Source organism: Oncorhynchus clarkii, chromosome 17 (assembly GCF_045791955.1).
Source record: "Oncorhynchus clarkii lewisi isolate Uvic-CL-2024 chromosome 17, UVic_Ocla_1.0, whole genome shotgun sequence".
In the NCBI taxonomy this organism is placed as follows: Eukaryota; Metazoa; Chordata; class Actinopteri; order Salmoniformes; family Salmonidae; genus Oncorhynchus; species Oncorhynchus clarkii.
The window spans coordinates 63021971-63044102 of record NC_092163.1 but is presented as its reverse complement, the minus strand read 5'-3'; the positions used below and the strand labels follow the sequence as shown (position 1 = coordinate 63044102).

Here is a 22132-nt window from a genome sequence, read left to right as displayed (position 1 = left end):
ACCTATTGGGTTTAGCTAGGCTGAAAACAATTTCTTCTAGAAATGTATCTTTATTTTAAAGAAATCTTTAGAGAAGTAAAAGCTTAAAATTATACTTAACTTCTTAATTGCAGGGCAGTTTTGATAGCGTACTATGCTTATACCGCATTGTATCAGTAGGTATTTTAGATGTAAGGGTAGTACCGTCCCATCAAATATATGTGTTGCCTGGGACAATAGTGATTGCCTGCAAATACAGAAATAATGATCACTCAGTACAACAACATTGTGTGAATATCAAAGTAATTGACACCATCTAGTGGTCAAAAGATGTATTTCCTTTTCATTGCAACCTGAGCTGTTGTAAATAGATATTATTCTGCATTTAAATAGCTAACATGAAATGTTTTATTTGCTTGATTTGAATAGGCCTTATATAGGCCTTTAATTAGCCTTGAATTATATGGTATATAAATTGTAATATCAATGGGAGTTTATTGTATAGGATGTTTTCCTGTGAGGTGGCATTCTTTCAAATGAAAGCACACACATGCTGCCACCCAGAGAGAGACATATAGAAAGAGATGGAGGGTGGGAAGGACATATGAATAACTATCTGTCTTTGTGGAAACCTTAACAATAACAAGTCTTGGTATCCATGCATGGGTGCAGATGTAAGCTACTGACTGCAGATGCATGTATACTCTAATGGGTGTTTGGAGGACGTGGGAGTGAGAAAATAATACGTTGATTTGTATCAACAGTGATCTTCCTAAATGTCAGAGAAGTGTTGGTTGAGGTAGTGACTCCTCCAGCTTTAACTCTTGACATGTCCTGTACTGTCTGAGAGAGTGTGTGTGGGCAGAGGAAGAATGATGTGACTCAAAATGAGAAGCTCTTTTCGCCTCTCTCTAATGTGTGTGTGTGGGCTTCATCATGACTGGGGTTTCACCCTGCAGAGCATGGGGCATCTGGAGCTACCTGTAAATCAGATTGCTTTCCTATAGATGGGAGATGCTTGAATCAAGGGCCATGATCACTTTTTATTCTGTAGAATGAGAGTAGGGCTGAATAGAAATACAAAGAGAGGAGAGAAAGAAGAGTATTAAAAGAGGGAACATATCTTTTGTGTCCTGAGTTAAAAAGTTGTGTTTGTTCTGAATGTATATAGGTCTAAATACTGATCCTTTTAACTGCTGAATAGAAAGCAATTAAGGCTGATAATTTTCTAACTTTACTGACATTCACACTGTCTGGTATTTGGTTCAGTGTTCACAGTAATAGAGAAGAAATAGAGAAAATTGAGTAATAGAGAAGTGGGTTGCGAGAATTCACTGTGGTCATTTTCAACAACTGAGAATTGCAATAAATGTGAAGCCAACGGAAGTATTTTCAGAATGGGATTTCATTTTCAGAATGTGTCTTCCTATATATTCCCTAGAAGGTTCTGCATTCCAACTGGTTGAACAGGCATGAAAGCTAAAGATGTGTAATGCCCAGAACATTCTAAGCTATAGTTTCCCGCCCGCACCACAACTGGGCAGAGTTCCAAGCCCATCAGGCAGCCATACGCCTACTATCAGCTGACGAGTATCACAGCGGTCTCATGTCTAATTATACACAGAGAGAGAGAGAGGGAGAGAGAGGGAAGGAGAGAGGGATGGGGAGAGAGAGAGATGGAGAGAAAGTCAGAAACCAGAAAGAAGGGTTGTGAAAGGGAAAGAAGGAGGGAGAGGGAGTCAAGACTGAGCTAGAAACGGAGAAAGAGACAGAGCAACAGAGAGGAAGTGAGGGAAGGAGGGAAGGAGAGGGCACAGCAAATCTGGTAGATATGTTGAGAGGGCTAGAGATAGTGGGGGTGTAAAAGAGAGTGGGAGGAAAAAGAGAGAGTGCGTCTGTCTGATAGACATAGTGAGGCTGTCTGGATGTTCCCATTCACTCTGCAGCATGCTGTACTAAAGACTCACACCTTAACCAGAAGAGAGAGAGAGGTAAGGTGTCACCTGTTCAGATGTATCTTGTGAATGTGATAATATGTGTGTAAGTGTGTGGGAGGAAGGTATTCATCTCCTTTGTTGTCATTAGATATGCATGGTATTCCTTTATGTTACGGTTGAAGTGGTAAAAACTCAATAGCAATAATATTGCATCAGTGATAAAGTGCATCTAACCCATCTAGATCATTAGGCTTCACATCAGTCAGAACTTACACAACACGATATGACCAGTTATGTTTGGGGTGTAATTTGTAACTTGGAAATGTGTTGCTTGAGAAAAAGAGCTCTGCACATAATGATAACAATACCAAAAGAAAAGTATGTTTCAGGACTTTCACAGCAATTACTGTTCCACTACAAGTAACACACTGTATGAAGATTGCATTTGCATAGTCGTAGTATGACACGCACAGCAAGGTGAGGTCAATTGATACCCTTAATAGGTTATACTACCAGTCTGCTACTCTGAGTTTTTGCCCAATGATTGGCCTCTGTCAGTACATCCCTCTGTGTAAGGAATGTTTCTCAATTTGAGGGTGTATTCTGTCCCATTCTTATGAGGTCATCTAGTCTGTACACACAATGGAAGGTATGATCCAAGCTATACTTCCAAGACATGTCTGTTAGTCAGAGTGAAAGAGCATCATTCAGCAATCAAGGGAGCTGGTGACTGCTCTGCGGTGGTGTGATGACACCATTCAGGCCTTGGCTTTAGCTTTGCATAAGATTGCACCGTAAAGTCTTGCTCTGTTTTCTTCTATCACTTCTCTTCAGGCTTTCGGTCAAATCATTTAAATAAAGAGCATGTCGATTTGAATAGGTAAACTACTGGCAAGCGTGTGCATTGTGAAATATCTTTATGGTATGAGCTGTACATAGGAAATGCAAGGTTAAGCTCCATTTCTATATAAGGTCATTATTTTGATACAATATTGAGAAGTATAACAGTTTTATCTGCATGTATTTTGCTCAGATTCACATGAATACATTATGCATTTTGTTGCCGTGCTGCATAGTAGGTCAGCTACAGCGAAATGAATAACTCCTGTTGATGGTAAAATCAATGACATCCCATGTATGAAGATCATTGGGTAAGAATGTGATATATTATTCAGACAAAGTAGATTATATTTGTCATTAGTGTTGGAAAGCACAACACAGCACCCCTGTGCAACACCTCCCCTCATCTACACTGTTCCCACAGTATGCACAGTAATATACTGTGTTACCATAGTAACTTCTTCCTAAGTAGATCCAGTTAAAGTTTAGTGTTCTAGTGAGCCAGACTTCAGCTGTCAATCACACTCTCAATGCAGCAGTCCGTGGTTTGAAAGGCTCTAATTTGGAGGCAATGGAGAAATTAGTGATGAGATTTCAAGGGCACAGTCACCATCTGTAACTCCATAGGGGTCTAAGAGAGACAGGGAGAACTGGCAGAGAAAGACCATGTCTATCACTGATGTAGCAAATGTTAAAGAGAGAGGGAGAGTAGGGAGAAAAAGAGGGATATGAGAGAGAGGGCGTTGTGAGAGTGCACAATGAAATATAGTTTATGAAATGCATCATCAAAAGTCACATGACTATAAGCTGAAAAGCCTGTAATACAAGGCTATGAAATGTATAAAATGATCTTGGTGTCCCTTCCTCTTGGGCTTTTGACATAAGGATGAGAGTTAAATTATAATTTATGTCAAACAAACACCTTCATGTCTTTTTTCAGATTGGATCATTGAGACTGAGAACACCTTTGACCGCTCTGTCAGTGATGATTCACCAGAGAGTAACGGGATCCCTTAGGGTGCCTCTTTCACATGAGGCCTATGTGACTTAACCTCTCCACAACAACCTGTAGGCCAGGGAACTGAAGTGTCAGTATATGTGACGGCTGTGTGAACCAATGAGCACCACACTAACCCCAGAGACCAGCCTAGGCAGAGAGAGTCTCCCGCCCAAGAAGAGGGACCCCAGACCAGGCCTCTCAGAGCAGCCTCCTGCTGTCACGTTCAAGGTCCCCTTCCCCTACAAGAGCCATAATGAAGTCAAGCCCTACAATGCATCTTACTCAGACCTGCTCCCTCCTACACCTGCATCTGTGCCCCCGCTATACCAGCCCTGGACCCAGTCTCCCACCACAGCCTCCACCACCAGAGTCAACCCCTATCTCCCCTCTCCTGTCAATGACAGCTATGGCTGGGCTGAGTGGAAGGAGCACTATTACAGTGGTTGGGCTGCAGTGCCTTCAGGGTGGGAAGTTCCCTACATTCTCCATCACCCCTCAGAATACCCACGCCGCCCCTCTATCTGCAGACACATGGTATTGCCTACAGAGGAGCCCAGTGGGGTGGAAGCAGGGTACAGATGGCACCTTAATAAAAAAGTGAGGGAGAAGTTAAGTCCACACACCACACAGCAAAGCAGACAGAGCGGCCCATATATGAGAAGAAGGAAACAGGGGGGCCACCAGCCACGACCCAGCTCAGGAACAGGTTCTGCCCCACTGAACACTGCTCTATCTCCTACCGCCAACAGGAACCTACACCACCACCCTGAACTGGTATACACAAACCTCTCCACAGCCCCTAAGTACCATGCTTCAGGGCAAAGTCCTTTGGAGTTTGAGGCACAATCTTCCATAAGACCATCACTTATTGATCAATCAACAGAGAAATATTGGACCATGGGAGTAACAGAAAAAGTATGTGTGCCTCCACATCTCTCCTCCCATCACTCTTCCTACCCTTCCACCTCTTCTGACCAGCTGCCCTGGTTGCTCCCTCACTTTGCGGCAGGCTCTTTAATCGAGCTCAAAGATGGGCGGCTGAGGAGGGTTGAGGATTTGCAGACAGAAGACTTCCTAATCGGCGCGGAGGCTTGTCCAGACCTGCGCCTGAGCTGCTGCACTGTGCAGCACATCTCCCCCTCCACAGCCCCCTCCCTCTCCCGCCTCCTCATCCTCCTACACGAGGAACACTCTCAGGTGAGCTGGGCCTGAGCCTACTACATCATTACATCACATGAGCTCATGTCAGTGTGTTTGTCATTGTATGCTTGTCTACTGACATTTCCATAATTTATAACATGGAATTCAATATACAATATATCATAAATATTTGCAAATAGTATAACTCTGGATGAGTCTAACCCTAAAGAAAATGAAATACATTCCTGCAGTATCCCTCATTATGACACTACATCAATGCCAATCCCCAATTTCAGAACACTAACACCACTTTAGTAGACAAACAGAGGTACTACATTGTGACTGTAACAGTATTTTTTCCCACAGGAGTTCCTGGATGTGTATGTGGAGTACCCGTTCTTTGTACGTGGGCGTGGCTGGTCCTCCTGCTGTCCCCAGAGAACAGCCAGTCTTTGTGGCCTCCGCTGCCACCAACTTAGTGTGGGTGACGTCTGCCTGGCTCTCATACCCACATCACCCTCCGTTCCCCCACCTACCCAACCCCAGCGTCCTGGCACCCCAGCTAAAGGGCCTAAGCCCCTGCAAACATCCTGCCCCCAGGCTCCTCTTCCCCCTGCTCCAGATAGGCCAAAAGCAGGGCAGAGAGGGGGGTTGGAACCAGCACGGAAGAGGCGTTGGTCAGCCCCTGAGCTGCGTGGCCCAGGCACCAACTGCCCGGACTGATAAACACCACTACCATATGGAAAGGGAGCCAGCAAAGTCTAACTTTTGTTTTATTATCTTTATCTCAACCTCACACTCTTTCCATCCCTGTCTTCGTGGCTGTCTTTTTCTAATTTCTGCTTGTCTTTTTTATATAAAGGTTTATTATGATCAAGGAGGAAAGAAATATAGATTTGACTCTCAGGATTCTGGATCCTAAGCAGAGTACAATTGCAGGTATTGGTCTAAAAGCCATGGATTATCAGGGATGTGAGAGAGAATATATCAGGCACAATATATTACCTTGACCCAACTCTAGAATTGCAATTTTAAAGGAGTCACCCAATATTATTAAAACTTGAAAACATAAACACTCCTAATTTTATCAATGAGATCATTCAGGAGAAATACATGTCATTCTATGCTACCTCTATATTAGCAACTTTAATTGGCAGAACTGATTTCTGTATGTAGAACAGTGAATGTTGAAGTAGGCCTCAGTGAGTGTGAATGGCTCCCTGTGTGCTGTATAGCTGACAGTTGTTGGCATTACATTATGCACCAGATCCCCTTCATTGGTATCCGGTCTGTTCTTTTACCTCAACTTTTGCTACAGTTTGACAATCCTTTATGTTCTGAAATTCTAATTGAAATATTTCTGTTGATGAAGAATAAAACATGTTAAAGGGCTCTATTCAATCCGTATGGCGGAAATTCAGCGTTACAGCGTGATAAACATTTCAAATGGAATGTTCTGCGGAAGCAGAGACTGTATTCACGGTAAATGTATTAGGACAGCGACACAATTTTTGTTGTTTTGGCTCTTTATTCAAGCACTTTGGATTTGAAATGAGTAGAAGGTTAAAGTGCAGACTGTCAGCTTTAAATTGAGGGTCTTTTCATTCATATCTGGTGAACCATTAAGAAATTACAGTGCTTTTTGTACATAGTCCCCCATTTTAGGGGACCAAAATTATCGGTCAAATTCACTTATACAGTATGTGTATTAAAGTAGTAAAAAGTTAAGTATTTGGTCCCATATTCATAGAACACAATGACTACATCAAGCTTGTTACTCTGCAAATTTGTTTAATGCATTTCCTGTCTGTTTTGATTGTGTTTTAGATTAGTTTGTGACCAATAGAAATGAATGGTAAATAATGTATTGTGTCATTTTGGAGTAACTTTTATTGTAAATAAGAATAGAGTATTTTCTAAACACTTCTAAATTCATGGGGATGCTACCATGATTACGGATAATCCTGAATGAATCAAGAATAATGATGAGTGAGAAAGTAACAGACGCACAAATATTATACCCCCCCCCCCAAAAAAATATCTGCCGTTATTGTAATTGTGAGAGGTTAGCATGTCTTGGGGGTATGACATTTCTAGCACGTAATCTGTAACGCTTTGGCAATACAGACTGAATAGAGTCCTAAAGTAGGCTACATTTACTATATTTTACCTCACCAGCTGATGTTTACAATATTTATATACATATGCTTATAGAGCCTATGATAGATTATACATAAACCATCAACGTCTTCAGTTACCATGTTTTGGTTGTCAGTGTGTGAGAGAAGGCTTTTCTGGCCAAGTGATATAAATGTATTACATCTGCTATGCCTATGAGAGTTTCTGTGCAATTTGCTGCTGTAATCTGACATTTAGTTTTTACAGAAAATATGGCCTCGATCGCCCACCTGCAGGTCTGGAAGGACATCAAAAGGAAGCTGGAACAGAATGATATCTCAGAGTTCTCTTGTGGGCAAAACCAAAGGCATCTCTGGGACCACATGCCTTTCTTGTGCTGTGCAGAGCTTGGTGATATATGTCTGTGCCTCCTCCTCCAGGAAACTCAACCCAAAAGGGCATACTCTATCAATCCCACACAGTCTCGTATTAACCGTCAGCTCTGCCATCTCTCACAGCAGCAGCCTCTGAATCTGCACACAGACAGCCAGATGTCTTACACCTGACCTCTGCTCCGCAAAATACATAATCACCTACATGCCGTTCAAAGGAAAAACAGACAGCCATTTTGTTCTCATCGAAATCAAAGTAAACCCAGCTGTTTGTGGAAAAAAATGAACTATGCTGTAAAAAAGAAACGTGTCAAAGTAAACCCATTTCAGAGACTGTCTAATGCAATCAGATGCAGCAGTTTTATCCAGCAATTGTTTTACACAGAGGCGCTGGGTGCACACAGCAGAACTGTCCAAACTGGATTTATCTTGTTCAAAGGCACATCTTAAAATGTCTACTCATGGATAAACAAGCAATTGCTAAATTCTTAATTCTGCTCCGTTTTGGAGCATCTTTAGAATTTCATTTGAGTCTCATGCCTCTATCCAGGGGGACATCTTTTTGTATTCATCAATACTTTCCTTTCTTTGTTCACTTAAGAAAAATGAGATTATAAATAAATGGATGACAGTTCAGTGTCTGTGATGTTTCATTCCTCCACGGTACTGACTGGGAATTCTATTGCGCTCTCTAGATGAGTAGCCTTGTCCCTATCTTTAATGCACCATGTAGTGGAGACAATCCAGATGCCAAAGATCTTCTTCGTAGTTGGGCTAGAGCAGTATGCCTCTACTGCTAGGGCAGTATGCCTCTACTGCTAGGGCAGTATGGCTCTACTGCTAGGGCAGTATGTCTCTACAGCTAAGGCAGTATTGATAGTACTTGTCAGTTTGCAGCCAATAATAAAGGCAGTTGGTCTTCCTGCCAGTCCTGAAGCAGCAGGTCCTTATAGATCAGGCAATAAATGAGTTTTGCTGCATAATCCCCATTTCCTCCTCTTCCTCCTCTTCCTCCACCAGCCCCAGTGTATCCTGAGAAAGGGAAGTCTAATGGTGGTCAGTGACAACCGCAGGCTCTGACCACCATGTTCCGGTACTTCTTCAGAATGACATTGGAGCTGTCGTCAAAGTAGAGGACAGAGATGCCGTGGAGCTGGGTGGGGGCACAGCAGGGTTTGGGCACTGTCTCTGGGTTTATGAAGTGGACCTGAGAGGGGGGAGGGGGGGGGGTAGAATAGAGCACTGTTATTAGAAATATTTAAGTGTGGGGTAAAATGTGCATTGATACTTTTGCAGTTTTCTATACAGGGTGCAGGACATCAAAGAGTGCTTTGATAAAAAAATTATGATAATAATAATAATTTACAATTTAAAGTAAAGACTCTACAGTGAAACCCTGAGAAAATGCCATATTCAACCCCCTCAGTAATGTATATGATAATATGAAAGCTACAAATATTCTTACCAGAGTCTGCACAATGGCATGATTGGTGGCATTCATGTAGGAGTTTAGGGGAAAAGAGCATTCGCCCTGGCAGTAGTATGCTGCATAGCCCTCTGGTGCAATGATCCAGTCCTGAGGGGACAATTGAAAAAATGAATTTCTCATAACAACATCCAACAAATGGGAGATGGAGATAATGTCATATTGAATATATTCAAGTCATACTCCTATCTAAGTGGGTGAATAGAGAAAGAAGAGGGGGTGCTCAGATCATTACCGTACAGAACAGAGATATCAGGACCTGGTGTGATAGAAGGAGTCGTAGTACTGTACCTGCCATCCCAGATCTCTGAAGCTGACATACAGCTCATGCTTCTTACAGCCCTGTTTCGGGTCTGTGCTGAGGGTCTCTGAAGACAAAGGGAGAAATTAACAGCATACAGATTAATCAGCACAATCAACTGTGATCACTGTTACTTAAACACTGTATAATAGAGGTGTTCCTAGTTAAATATTATTCATAGCCTGAAAATGAAGTTTACAAGTTTATAAAATGTTGACTGACTCATTAACCTCCAAGTGGGTAATTTGTGTACCTGCTGCAGCCTCAGCAACCTTCAGTGCGTCCTGGGCATTCCTGGGGTTTTTAGAGCGGTTGGGGTTGCGCCCCTTGTGGCCGTGGGCAGAGCGGACGCTGCGGAGATGAACCTCAGTTCCCTTAAAGAAGGCCACCATAAAGGGCTGCTTGTCCTGTAGCCCACTGCCCCACACCAGCCCTACGAGCCTGGGGTTCACACTCTGGCCTGTAGAGGGAGACAGAAATACATTAACATGTCAGTCCAGATAACATGTTGATATTTTTAAATTCAATGTTATGTGGTGGGTGTACCAGCCCTAGAGATCTACCTCTGTTGGACCAGCGGCCATTCAGTACTCTTATAACTTGTGACAATGACTCACCATCCATGCTCTCTAGAGCTAGCTGCAGGCCCAAGTTCTGGTCCAGGTTCACTACCCACTGGTTACTGGTGGCTGTGATGTCAAACACCAGCCAGCCTTCCTCTATAGCCCACACCACACGCGTGTCCAGCAGGAACAGGTCCTCCTCACTGAGGGGCACATTGACTACTAACATTAGATACACAGCACATAAAGTCTCAGTTAGATACACAACAAAAAGTTACAGACCTAGGTAGTGTGTTCTTCTAAATTCTAACATCAGTTGCCTCAAGTCTGGAAAAACGTATATAGCCTTGCCACTTCACATTGCATTTCAAACCATTCTCCTCAGTGGCAGTTTGGGATGCTGCTATGTAGTGCAGTATGTAAAAGTAAAGTAGTTATATAAAAGTTGATCTAGATAGCTGATACATATTCCAATAAATAGCAGAGACAGAAGAGACTAGCCACCCGGAGAGAACCCAGGATACAGTAAATCCAAAACAAGAGACGACATGCAGTGTCGATCTAACCCCACCGATAGCCATTATTAAAAGAGGTATCTTTATCACAGATGAAAATTCCCAGACTGATTGAAGCAGATATCACAGCTCTGGGGCAGATCTCACAGACAATGGATTTGTTTACAGATTGAGTTTCAGGCCCCCAGGCCAACAACACAGACTGTTTCTTTTTCTTGCCGCCTTGTTGTCTGTATGGAAGGCATGTGTGTCTCTGAATGACAATGGTGTTGTTCTTAGCACCGACATAGCCTCACTGTCACCTCTGTGGGACAGGCCATGCCTACACATGACTGGGCTCTGATGTCACCTAGCAGGACAAGCTGTGTGTGTGTGTGTGTGTGTGTGTGTGTGTGTGTGTGTGTGTGTGTGTGTGTGTGTGTGTGTGTGTGTGTGTGTGTGTGTGTGTGTGTGTGTGTGTGTGTGTGTGTGTGTGTGTGTGTGTGCGTGCGTGCGTGCGTGCGTGCGTGCGTGCGTGTGTGTATGTGTGTGTGTTTTTTCTAGGTGGCCAAATCAAACTGTTGTTCACTACAATCATAACGGATAGTGTGGCCAAAAAGAGAGGGGTTGGGTGGAGGGAGGAGAAGGGAGGGTTGCTAGGTATTAGAGAATGGGGATTAAGTGAATGATGGCGGAGTGGGGAGTGAGGGTGGTGTTTGAGGGGGTGTTCTATATGGTCAAGGTGGGTCTCTTCAGTTTTAGGGAGTAGTATACTGTTTTATAAGGCCACACACATAAAGATTAATGGAAGAGGTGTCACCTGTCAGGGGGCTCCTGTAGCACCTGGTACACGTTCACATGGAAGGTCTCATTCTCATAGTGTTCTCCGATATAGTCCTTGTAGATTCTGAACTCTGCAGCGGAGACAGCTTCTCCCTCTGGGATATGGGACAAGTCAAAGCGGATTTCCCTGTTGCGCCGAGAAGACAGGACGTTCTGATCCAGCTCAACTGTTGAGAGGGGATAGTGGGAGAAAAGAGGTTACTCACTACCCATACCAACTGATCCCGGATCCGCTTTTTCCAACAGCTAACCTCATCCATTAAAAGCTGCACAACTAACACAACGAACACTGACCCTGGAGGGTTAAAGGCACATCCCTTTTCTCCCCATATTCCCTGGTCTGTTGAAACAGTGGGGGGTGCATGTGTACCAACACACTCAGTGCTGTGAATACACTCAGATCAGCAGCCAGGTGGTGGTTTAATTCTGCCAAAAAATGTTGCTGAATCAAAGTCTTCTGATCCACATTGCTCCGCCCACATCTCAGAAGCAGTGTGTATAAAATAGGAAACTCCTGCTTCCATGAGGGAGCTGATTGATCTTAACATCAGTCTGCATAAAGCGCCAATTGGGGGGAGGGGGGGGGGGGGGGCTCCATGTTTAAATTACACACGTGCTGACCACAAGAAAAGCTTAAAGCGATGCCAGAAAAACCACAGCAGCCAATCCAATGCCCATACATACACCCTGCAGAAACTCTATGATTCTAATGTCATAATCCTCAAAATGTTATCCATAATCCACCATAGGAGAATACATTTAACCACTATACATGATACATGAAGTACTATATTCTAGAGGGGAATGATAAGAGTATTTATGTGAATGGTCTTTCTGAGACTAGGCTAGGCCTGATATCAGTCCCCCAACTGAGATCCACGGTGTCCCACCCTGCCCTGAAACAGCTGAGCCACTTTCAGAGTTTCCACAATAATGGTGGTGGGGCAGAGCCAAAGATTTCCTGAAGGTTTCCAGCGCTGTGTTTTTACAGCGTTACCCAATGTGTTTGTCCTTGGAAAGCTTAGTGGAGGTCTCTTGAGCAACGGGGGACTTCCCACACTGGAGGTGTGCAGAGTGGAGCGATGATTACCCATCTTAAACACATCCTGCCCACTAGCAGCCCCCATGACATCATATGTCTGTCTCACTGGTGCCTTGGTATTGTTTCAGTACCGAACACACACACACACACACACACACACACACACACACACACACACACACACACACACACAACTTAATGCAGCACACATGCACCCAATGCCTTAAAGCCCAGAAAACAACTTTTAACCACACACACACACCGTAAAGAGCATTCTGAACCATGCAAGTCATTTGTTAAACGATGGAAAGAAACCAGGGCGTTTTTATGAAGGCAATAATTGCTCGTAAGGTCTTGGTGTGTTTACGTTAGGGACCATTAGCTCCAGAGATCAGCCCTCAGATATGCAAACTTCTCTCTGTGAGGCATTTCAACACTTTTCTTAGCTCATGACACAGGGTTCAACGTGCGGCGCTGGCGTGGCACAATCGATAGCCTGTTTGTTTATAATGAATCATTTTCAGCTGCCAATCAAAATGTATGGGTGAAGTTAATGAATATCCTACATCAGAGGCAAAACTAAAACCTAGAAAATCTACTTGGTATAAAATAAAGTAAGCTGGAATACAATGAAAATGCCTAATGAAAAAACACTTTCTTAATCAGATGTCTAAAATAACCCATTTCACAGCACCTATTTTTTGGTGTATGTGACAATGGTGGTGTATGTGACAATAAAACATGTTATTGTAACCGCGTCTTTAAAAAAATGGAAACCATTTTTAAAAAAGGGATTCAAAAATGATTAGAGGAATTATACAACTTTGAGTATCGAGAACAAATACCCTGCATGAGTCGCTTATTTCCTCCCCAAATCAGATTACTATGACAGTCAGGTTTCAATTTAGCCTGTTGGGTTCACAAACCTGTTACAAGTCAAACTTTGACCATACAGCACCATCTTCTTAATTTCATTTCACATGGAGCAATGTGAAAGATAACTGATAAGCCTGTCTCTTATTCCCATATGCGGCAGGTGTGTTCTCATGGAGCAAGAACATCCCAAAGACATCTGTGTCTGCCTATGGCAGAGTCCCAACAAGAGGAACTAGCAGTACAGGAATGCAGGTCAACTAAGTCCAACCAGGAACCATGCAGTCAGGTTATAGTCATATTGGTTCAGCAGTGTAAAGTCAGACTTGAGCTCTCCACTCCACAGTATGGCTATAGCTCCATTATAACGACACAGATGTGCAGACAAGCTACAGATGTGTGCGGTCAAACTGCAGCTGAATAGTCAGATGTGTTGCATAGTCATGGAAATTAATACATATTGATAGTGGGCAGGCTGGATGGTGGTTGGGGATTCTAACAGTCCTGACTCTGTGGGGAAATGGTATACAGTGGGGCAAAAAAAGTATTTAGTCAGCCACCAATTGTGCAAGTTCTCCCACTTAAAAAGATGAGAGAGGCCTGTTGTAACGGTTTTCTATATGAGAAGGAGAGTCGGACCAAAATGCAGCGTGTCGATTGCGATCCATGTTTTAATAAACAAACGTAAAACACGAATCAAAATAAAGAACGTAATGAAAACCTAAACAGCCCTATCTGGTGAAAACACATAGACAGGAACAATCACCCACAAACACACAGTGAAACCCAGGCTACCTAAATATGGTTCCCAATCAGAGACAATGACGAACACCTGCCTCTGATTGAGAACCATATCAGGCCGAACATAGAACTGGACAAACTAGACATGTAACATAGAATGCCCACTCAGATCACACCCTGAACAACCAAAACATAGAAACATACAAAGTAAACTATGGTCAGGGTGTGACAGTACCCCCCCCCCCCCAAGGTGCGGACTCCGGCCGCAAAACCTGAACCTATAGGGGAGGGTCTGGGTGGGCATCTGTCCGCGGTGGCGGCTCTGGTGCTGGACGTGGACCCCACTCCATAATAGTCTTAGTCCACCTCCTTAGCGTCCCTAGATAGGTTACCCTCCTAAATGACAGCTCGGGACAGAGGGGCAGCTCGGAACAGAAGGACAGCTCGGGACAGAGGTAGCTCGGGACTGATGGGTAGCTCAGCACTGAGAGGAAGCTCAGCACTGAGAGGAAGCTCAGCACTGAGAGGAAGCTCAGTACTGAGAGGAAGCTCAGGCAGGTAGTTGGATCCGGCAGATCCTGGCTGGCTGGCGGTTCTGGCAGATCCTGGCTGACTGGCAGATCTGGCAGATCCTGGCTGACTGGCAGATCTGGCAGATCCTGGCTGACTGGCAGATCTGGCAGATCCTGGCTGACTGGCAGATCTGGCAGATCCTGGCTGACTGGCAGATCTGGCAGATCCTGGCAGATCTGGAAGAGTCTGGCTGACTGGCAGATCTGGAAGAGTCTGGTCGACTGGCAGATCTGGAAGAGTCTGGTCGACTGGCAGATCTGGAAGAGTCTGGTCGACTGGCAGATCTGGAAGAGTCTGGTCGACTGGCAGATCTGGAAGAGTCTGGTCGACTGGCAGATCTGGAAGAGTCTGGTCGACTGGCAGATCTGGAAGAGTCTGGTCGACTGGCAGCTCTGGCTGCTCCATGCTGACTGGCTGCTCCATGCTGACTGGCAGCTCTGGCTGCTCCATGCTGACTGGCTGCTCCATGCTGACTGGCAGCTCTGGCTGCTCCATGCTGACTGGCTGCTCCATGCTGACTGGCTGCTCTGGCTGCTCCATGCTGACTGGCTGCTCCATGCTGACTGGCTGCTCTGGCTGCTCCATGCTGCCTGGCTGCTCCATGCTGACTGGCGGCCCTGGCTGCTCCATGCTGACTGGCGGCCCTGGCTGCTCCATGCTGACTGGCGGCCCTGGCTGCTCCATGCTGACTGGCGGCTCTGGCTGCTCCATGCTAACTGGCAGCTCTGGCGGCTCCTTGCAGACTGGCAGCTCTGGCGGCTCCTTGCAGACTGGCAGCTTTGGCGGCATCCTGCAGACTGGCAGCTCTGGCGGCTCCTTGCAGACTGGCAGCTCCTTGCAGACTGGCAGGTTTATGCAGACTGGCAGCTCCTTGCAGACTGGCAGCTCTATGCAGACTGGCAGCTCCTTGCAGACTGGCAGCTCCTTGCAGACTGGCAGGTTTATGCAGACTGGCAGCTCCTTGCAGACTGGCAGCTCCTTGCAGACTGGCAGCTCCATGCAGACTGGCAGCTCCATGCAGACTGGCAGCTCCATGCAGACTGGCAGCTCCTTGCAGACTGGCAGTTCTGAACAGGCGGGAGACTCCGGCAGCGCTGTAGAGGCGGAAAGCTCTGACAGCGCTAAACAGGCGGGAGACTCCGACAGCGCTGGAGAGGAGGAGGGCTCCGACAGCGCTGGACACGCGAGGCGCACTGTAGGCCTGATGCGTGGTGCTGGCACTGGTGGTACTGGGCCAAGGACACGCACAGGAAGCCTGGTGCGGGGAGCTGCTACCGGAGGGCTGGGGTGTGGAGGTGGTACTGGAAAAAACGGACCGTGCAGGCGCACTGGAGCTCTTGAGCACCGAGCCTGCCCAACCTTACCTGGTTGAATGCTCACGGTCGCCCTGCCAGTGCGGCGAGGTGGAATAGCCCGCACTGGGCTATGCAGGCGAACCGGAGACACCGAGCGCAAGGCTGGTGCCATGTAAGCCGGCCCAAGGAGACGCACTGGGGACCAGCTGCGTAGAGCCGGCTTCATGGCATTAGGCTCGACGCTCAATCTAGCCCGGCCGACACGCGGAGCTGGAATATACCGCACCGGGCTATGCACCCGCACTGGAGACACCGTGCGCACCACTGCATAACACGGTGCCTGTCCGGTCTCTCTAGCCCCCCGGTAAGCACAGGGAGTCTGCCCAGGTCTCCTACCTGGCGTAGCCATACTCCTTGTTAGCCCCCCCCCAAGACATTTTTGGGGCTGCCTCTCAGGCTTCCATCCGCTACGTCGTGCTGCCTCCTCATATCTGCGCCTCTCAGCTTTCGCCGCCTCCAGTTCTTCCTTGGGGCGGCGATATTCACCAGGCTGAGCCCAGGGTCCTTTACCGTCCAATTCCTCCTCCCATGTCCATTTCTCCAGGTGGTGCAGCCTCTCACACTGCAGCTGCTCCTGCTGCTGCTGCCTCTGTTCCTTCTCCTGCTGCACCTTGGTGCGGCTACACTCCCCTGGTTTAGCCCAGGGTCCTCTCCCGTCGAGGATTTCCTCCCATGTCCAGAAATCCTTACTATGTATCTCCTCTTTTCGCTGCTGTTGCTGCCTGTTGACACGCTGCTTGGTCCGTTGGTGGTGGGTGATTCTGTAACGGTTTTCTATATGAGAAGGAGAGTCGGACCAAAATGCAGCGTGTCGATTGCGATCCATGTTTTAATAAACAAACGTAAAACACGAATCAAAATAAAGAACGTAATGAAAACCTAAACAGCCCTATCTGGTGAAAACACATAGACAGGAACAATCACCCACAAACACACAGTGAAACCCAGGCTACCTAAATATGGTTCCCAATCAGAGACAATGACGAACACCTGCCTCTGATTGAGAACCATATCAGGCCGAACATAGAACTGGACAAACTAGACATGTAACATAGAATGCCCACTCAGATCACACCCTGAACAACCAAAACATAGAAACATACAAAGTAAACTATGGTCAGGGTGTGACACCTGTAATTTTCATCATAGGTACACTTCAACTATGACAGACTAAATTAGAAAAAAAATCCAGAAAATCACATTGTAGGATTTGTAATGAATTTATTTGCAAATTATGGTGGAAAATAAGTATTTGGTCAATATCAAAAGTTTATCTCAATACTTTGTTATATACCCTTTGTTGGCAATGACAGAGGTCAAACGTTTTCTGTAAGTCTTCACAAAGTTTTCAAACACTGTTGCTGGTATTCTGGCCCATTCCTCCATGCAGATCTACTCTAGAGCAGTGATGTTTTGGGTCTGTTGCTGGGCAGCACGGACTTTCAACTCCCTCCAAAGATTTTCTACCTATGATGAAAATTACAGGCCTCTCTCATCTTTTTAAGTGGGAGAACTTGCACAATTGGTGGCTGACTAAATACTTTTTTGCCCCACTCTATGTACACACAAAACAAATGAGTAAAAAAGGATACCCTACAGAAGTTTCATTTCAATATATTAAATTCACTTAGGGGAAAGAAGAAAAAATATGTCCACCATTCCACAAGAACAGGGCATGAGAAGCCAAAGCTTTTTCCACTCTTAATTAGTTTAGGAAATGAAGGAAGCAAGACTAATAAAACTGAACTGATTCCATCATTTCCGAGATGCGTCAACATTGGCCACCTAAATACTTGCACATTGAGAGAGGGGGTAGAAAAGTTATCTTTCCCTCACTGGAAGCTGCGGTCTATCGAGGGGAAATGCCTTAATCCAGTTTGGCTTTAAGCTATCACTCCAGGGACTAGAGGTCGACCGATTATGATTTTTCAACGCCGATACCGACACCGATTTAATCAGACGTTTTTTTTACATGTATTTATTTATTTGTAATAATAACAACTACAACAATACTGATTGAACACTTTTAGTTTAACTTAATATAATACTTCTGTGTATGGATTTTAAGAAAGGTTTAAAATATATATACTTGTGTAATGATTTTAAGAAAGGCGTTGATGTTTATGGTTAGGTACACATTGGTGCAAAGAGAGTGCTTTTTTCGCGAATGCGCTTGTTAAATCACCCATTTGGCGAAGTAGGCTATGATTCAATGATAAATTTACAGGCACCGCATCGATTATATGCAACGCAGGACACGCTAGATAAACTAGTAATATCATCAACCATGTGTATTTAACTGGTGATTATGTGAAGATTGATTGTTTTTTATAAGATACGTTTAATGGTAGCTAGCACCTTGGCTCCTTGCTGCACTCGCATAACAGGTAGTAAGCCTGCCACGCAGTCTCCTCGTGGAGTGCAATGTAATCGGCTACAATCGGTGTCCAAAAATGCCGATCACTGACTGTTATGAAAACATGAAATCGGCCCTAATTCATCGGCAATTCCGATTAATCGGTCGACCTCTACCAGGGACCACCAGGACTGTCTCTTTACAAAATGGTGGAACCCACATCTGGAAACAGACTGCCAATCAAATGGAGAGAGGGGCCATGGGTTCATGAGAGGAACGGGGACCCTGCATCCTTCTCATTCTTTCTCTTTTCTCTGCACTTTATATGCACTTACTTCTTCCCTTTTCCTCTATCCCGGTCACTCCACCCTGCCTCACATACATGCTTGCATAGACACATGAATGGGAATAGAAGGTTAAAAGTGCCAAATCTATTCCTGATGATAAATTGAGAACCTTACACACGCACAATAGGCCATGAAGCCCAACCTGTATCCCTCCTGTAAGCCTTGAGGCAGGACAACGAAGGGGAAAGGGTTGACTTTGGATGAAAAGCCCCAGCCGGATGGGAGCCACAGGCACCACACTGTCTGCTGTTTCACCATAGTGATATTAGACCCGCGGTGAGATCTCCAAAGGAAACAAAAGCAGGATTTGGGTTTTATAAACGCAATAATGTCCAAGGAAGCCCCCCCTACTCCTCCCACCCTACCCCCTTGATTTACGCCCACACACACACACACACACACACACACACACACACACACACAAACACACACACACACACACACACACACACAGACACACACACACACACACACACACACAGCCACCTTAGATGCAGTACCTGTGACCAAAAACACTAAGGTAACCTGCCTAAATGACTACCAACTCGTAGCACTCGCGTCTGCAGCCATAAAGTGCTTTGAAAGGCTGGTCATGGCTCACATCACGACTCCAACACCATCAAGTTTGCCGATGACACAACAGTGGTAGGCCTGATCGCAGAAAACGATGAGACAGCCTATAGGGAGGAGGTCAGAGACCTGGCCGTGTGGTGCCAGGACAACAACGTCTCCCTCAACGTGATAACGACAAAGGGGATGATTGTGGACTACAGGAAAAGGAGGTACGAGCACACCCCCATTCTCATTGATGGAGATGTAGTGGAGCAGGTTGAGAGCTTCAAGTTCCCTGGTGTCCACATCACCAACAAACTATCATGGTCCAAACACACCAAGACGTCCAAGTCGTGAAGAGGGCATGACAAAGCCTATTCCTCCTCAGGAGACTGAAAATATTTGGTATCCTCAAAAGGTTCTACAGCTACACCATCGAGAGCATACTGACTGGTTGCATCACTGCCTGGAATGGCAACTGCTCAGCCTCCGACCGCAAGGCACTACGGAGGGTAGTGCGTACGGCTCAGTACATCACTGGGGCCAAGCTTCCTGCAATTAAGGACCTCTATACCAGGCGGTGTCAGAGGAAGGCCCTAAAAATTGTCACTGGCTCCAGCCACTCTTGTCATAGACTGTTATCTCTGCTACCGCACGGCAAGCGGTACCGGAGCGCCAAGTCTAGGTCCAAAAGGCTTCTTAACAGCTTCTACACCCAAGCCATAAGACTCCAGAACAGCTAATCAAAGGGTTACCCAGACCCGTCTTTTACGCTGCTGCTACTCTGTTTATTATCTATGCATAGTCACTTTAACTCTACCTACATGTACATATTACCTCAATTACCTCAACTAACCGGTGCCCCCACACATTGCCTCTGTACCGGTACCCCCTGTATGTAGCCTCGCTATTGTTAATTTACTGCTGCTGTTTAATTATTTGTTTATTTTATTTTCTATTTTTTACTTTACACTTATTTTTCTTAATACTTCTGAAAGCATTGTTGGTTAAGGGCTTGTAAATAATCATTTCACTGTAAGGTCTATTCGGCGCATGAGACAAATTAAATTTGATTTTAGTCTTTATCTCCCTGTTGATTTGTCCTGCCCTCCCCAGGGTACTGAAATGCCTGTCCAAATCATGCTAAACAAAGCCTTGCTAAAGCCGGTATCCCAGAGCACTGAAGGGATTCAGGGGAAATCAGATACAGCCATGTTGTCATAACATTTACAACTCAGAATGCAGAAGAATCTTATCTAAAGAGAACGTTACCATAAGCCTCCACGTTTAGAAGCTGCACACAAATGGAACGTCACTCACACACAAACACTTAGCTCATGCACTCGGTTCAACAGTAGAGTTATGTCTGCAAAGTGCTCACAAACAACAAAACGGCAGTGAAGAAAGCTTTCACCCTTTAATACTTATGCCAACAGGTAAACTGTGAATAAGCCTGCTTTCTACAGTCAACTCCTGTGATTTAAGGCAAGGTTAAGCCAGAGAGACTGACTCCTAACTGGAGCATCTACTGGGTCCTCAGCAGTGCTCTGTCTGACCAGCACAACACAACCACCCTTCACCTTGCCTGACCTCTGCTCTCCTGGTCAGTATTCCTACAGACCAGACAGGTCCAAAGAGAAACCATGGTAGGAAGTTTTGTTAAAAAAAAAATAGAAAATTGTGTTATTTACTGAGTAGAAGGCTACCTACCCTACACTAAAAAAAAAAAAAAGGAGTACCACCTAGAACCTAAAACAGTTATTTGGCTGTCCCATAATAGTTTGGTTACAGGTAGAACCTTTTGGGTTCCATGTAAAACCCTTTCACCGAGAGTTCTATGTGGAACCCAAAAGGGTTCTCCTATGGGGATGGCCAGAAAACCATTTTTTTCTACAAGTGTATGAGCAATTGAGACACTGAATGAGTCAAAGTAAGCATAATGAGTGTATTAGCATTACAGTGCAGTGTCAGATAAATCAGAGTAAACCTAAACAAGCAGCTGTTTAATTATTGTGTTTAGGTCATGTTCATGTGAGATGTGTTGAGTAAAAAACTATTTAGAAGGTATTGTAAGATAAGAGCTTCTGTGTCAAGACTGGGTCATCGATTGTGCAAAGGTGAAATAAACGTTTTTTTTGCTTTTAAAAATAAAGTGAGCAAATCGCGAAATATATGTTTTATATCATGTAGGCTAAACGATAACATATCAATTAATATCCATCGAAATGAATGGATACGTCTCTGGATATGGTGATAAGGAGGACATACCAAGATTGACAAAGCTCATCACCATATCCGCGTCATTGAGGAAAATACTGTTTTGCTGGGTCACCATCTGGGGCCCCTGGGTCGTTAAAACGGGCTTATAAAATGAAACGCCTGCTGGCTGTTGTCCGTCCGTGGAAATAGCGTTGTACAAATCCAGCATGAACATCGGGGCAGCGTTTTGTTTGGTGTAGATATGCGGCCGGGGCCGGTGGGGCAGCCCCAGGATGGAGAGGATTTCCCGCTGCATCTCCCGGCGCTCCTGGCTCCTCAAACGGCGCTGGATGAAGCTGGAGTGATCCTCGTTATCAAGAGTGATGTTAGACAAAGTTGTCTCAGCCAAAATACAATAACCCCACGCAAGAAGCAGCGCCGAAGCTCGTCGACGCAATAAAGTCACCATTTTCAAATGAATGCGTGTAATTAATTGATTGATACAAAGATAGAGATATGCTATCTAAAATTACTGTCCCAAGTCCTCATGCATTGGAGAGCGAGCTTCGACCCTGATAGCCTACTTTAGAAGCTGAATCAAACATCAGCCAATCATCATCAGCTTTGGTGCGCACTGCAATGTCAGGCAAGGCTCCCCTCCTGCCACCGGACTTTACTGAGTTGCAGTATCTGAGGGGAGGGGTCGGTGGGCTTTGGCATGGGATTTCCCTATGGTGGCGGTGGGGGGGTCGACGACATTTGAGGACATTTTTGCACCTCTATCTTGATCATAGAATAATGGTTGGGGACAAATTTACCCGCGATAACCGTTTAAAACCTTTATTGTCCTATCAAACCTTTGTTTGGACATGATTACAACACCTGCAACAGTTGATAAACTTTTGGAATTATGACTAACTAAAACAAGAAGTCAGTCGTTTAAAGTACTGAAGTAAAAATACTTTAAAGTACTACTTAATTCGTTTTTGGGGGTATCTGTG

The 22132-nt window shown here is 45.1% G+C and overlaps 2 protein-coding genes across 2 annotated transcripts; one reads left to right on the top strand and one right to left on the bottom strand.

Moving 5' to 3' along the window:
- The first annotated feature begins 1601 nt into the window (after positions 1–1601).
- On the top strand, positions 1602–8040 carry LOC139369868 (ataxin-1-like). The gene is made up of 3 exons (XM_071109150.1): positions 1602–1970; positions 3697–4953; positions 5263–8040. The coding sequence occupies exons 2-3, from the start codon at positions 3874–3876 to the stop codon at positions 5617–5619; spliced, it is 1437 nt and encodes a 478-aa protein (XP_070965251.1). The 5' UTR covers positions 1602–1970; positions 3697–3873; the 3' UTR covers positions 5620–8040.
- LOC139369869 (bone morphogenetic protein 7-like) lies at positions 6769–21775 on the bottom strand. The gene is made up of 7 exons (XM_071109151.1): positions 21201–21775; positions 11071–11260; positions 9811–9959; positions 9447–9653; positions 9184–9260; positions 8872–8982; positions 6769–8613 (listed from the first exon to the last, which is right to left on the bottom strand). The coding sequence occupies exons 1-7, from the start codon at positions 21598–21600 to the stop codon at positions 8464–8466; spliced, it is 1284 nt and encodes a 427-aa protein (XP_070965252.1). The 5' UTR covers positions 21601–21775; the 3' UTR covers positions 6769–8463.
- Between the last annotated feature and the right edge of the window lie 357 nt (positions 21776–22132).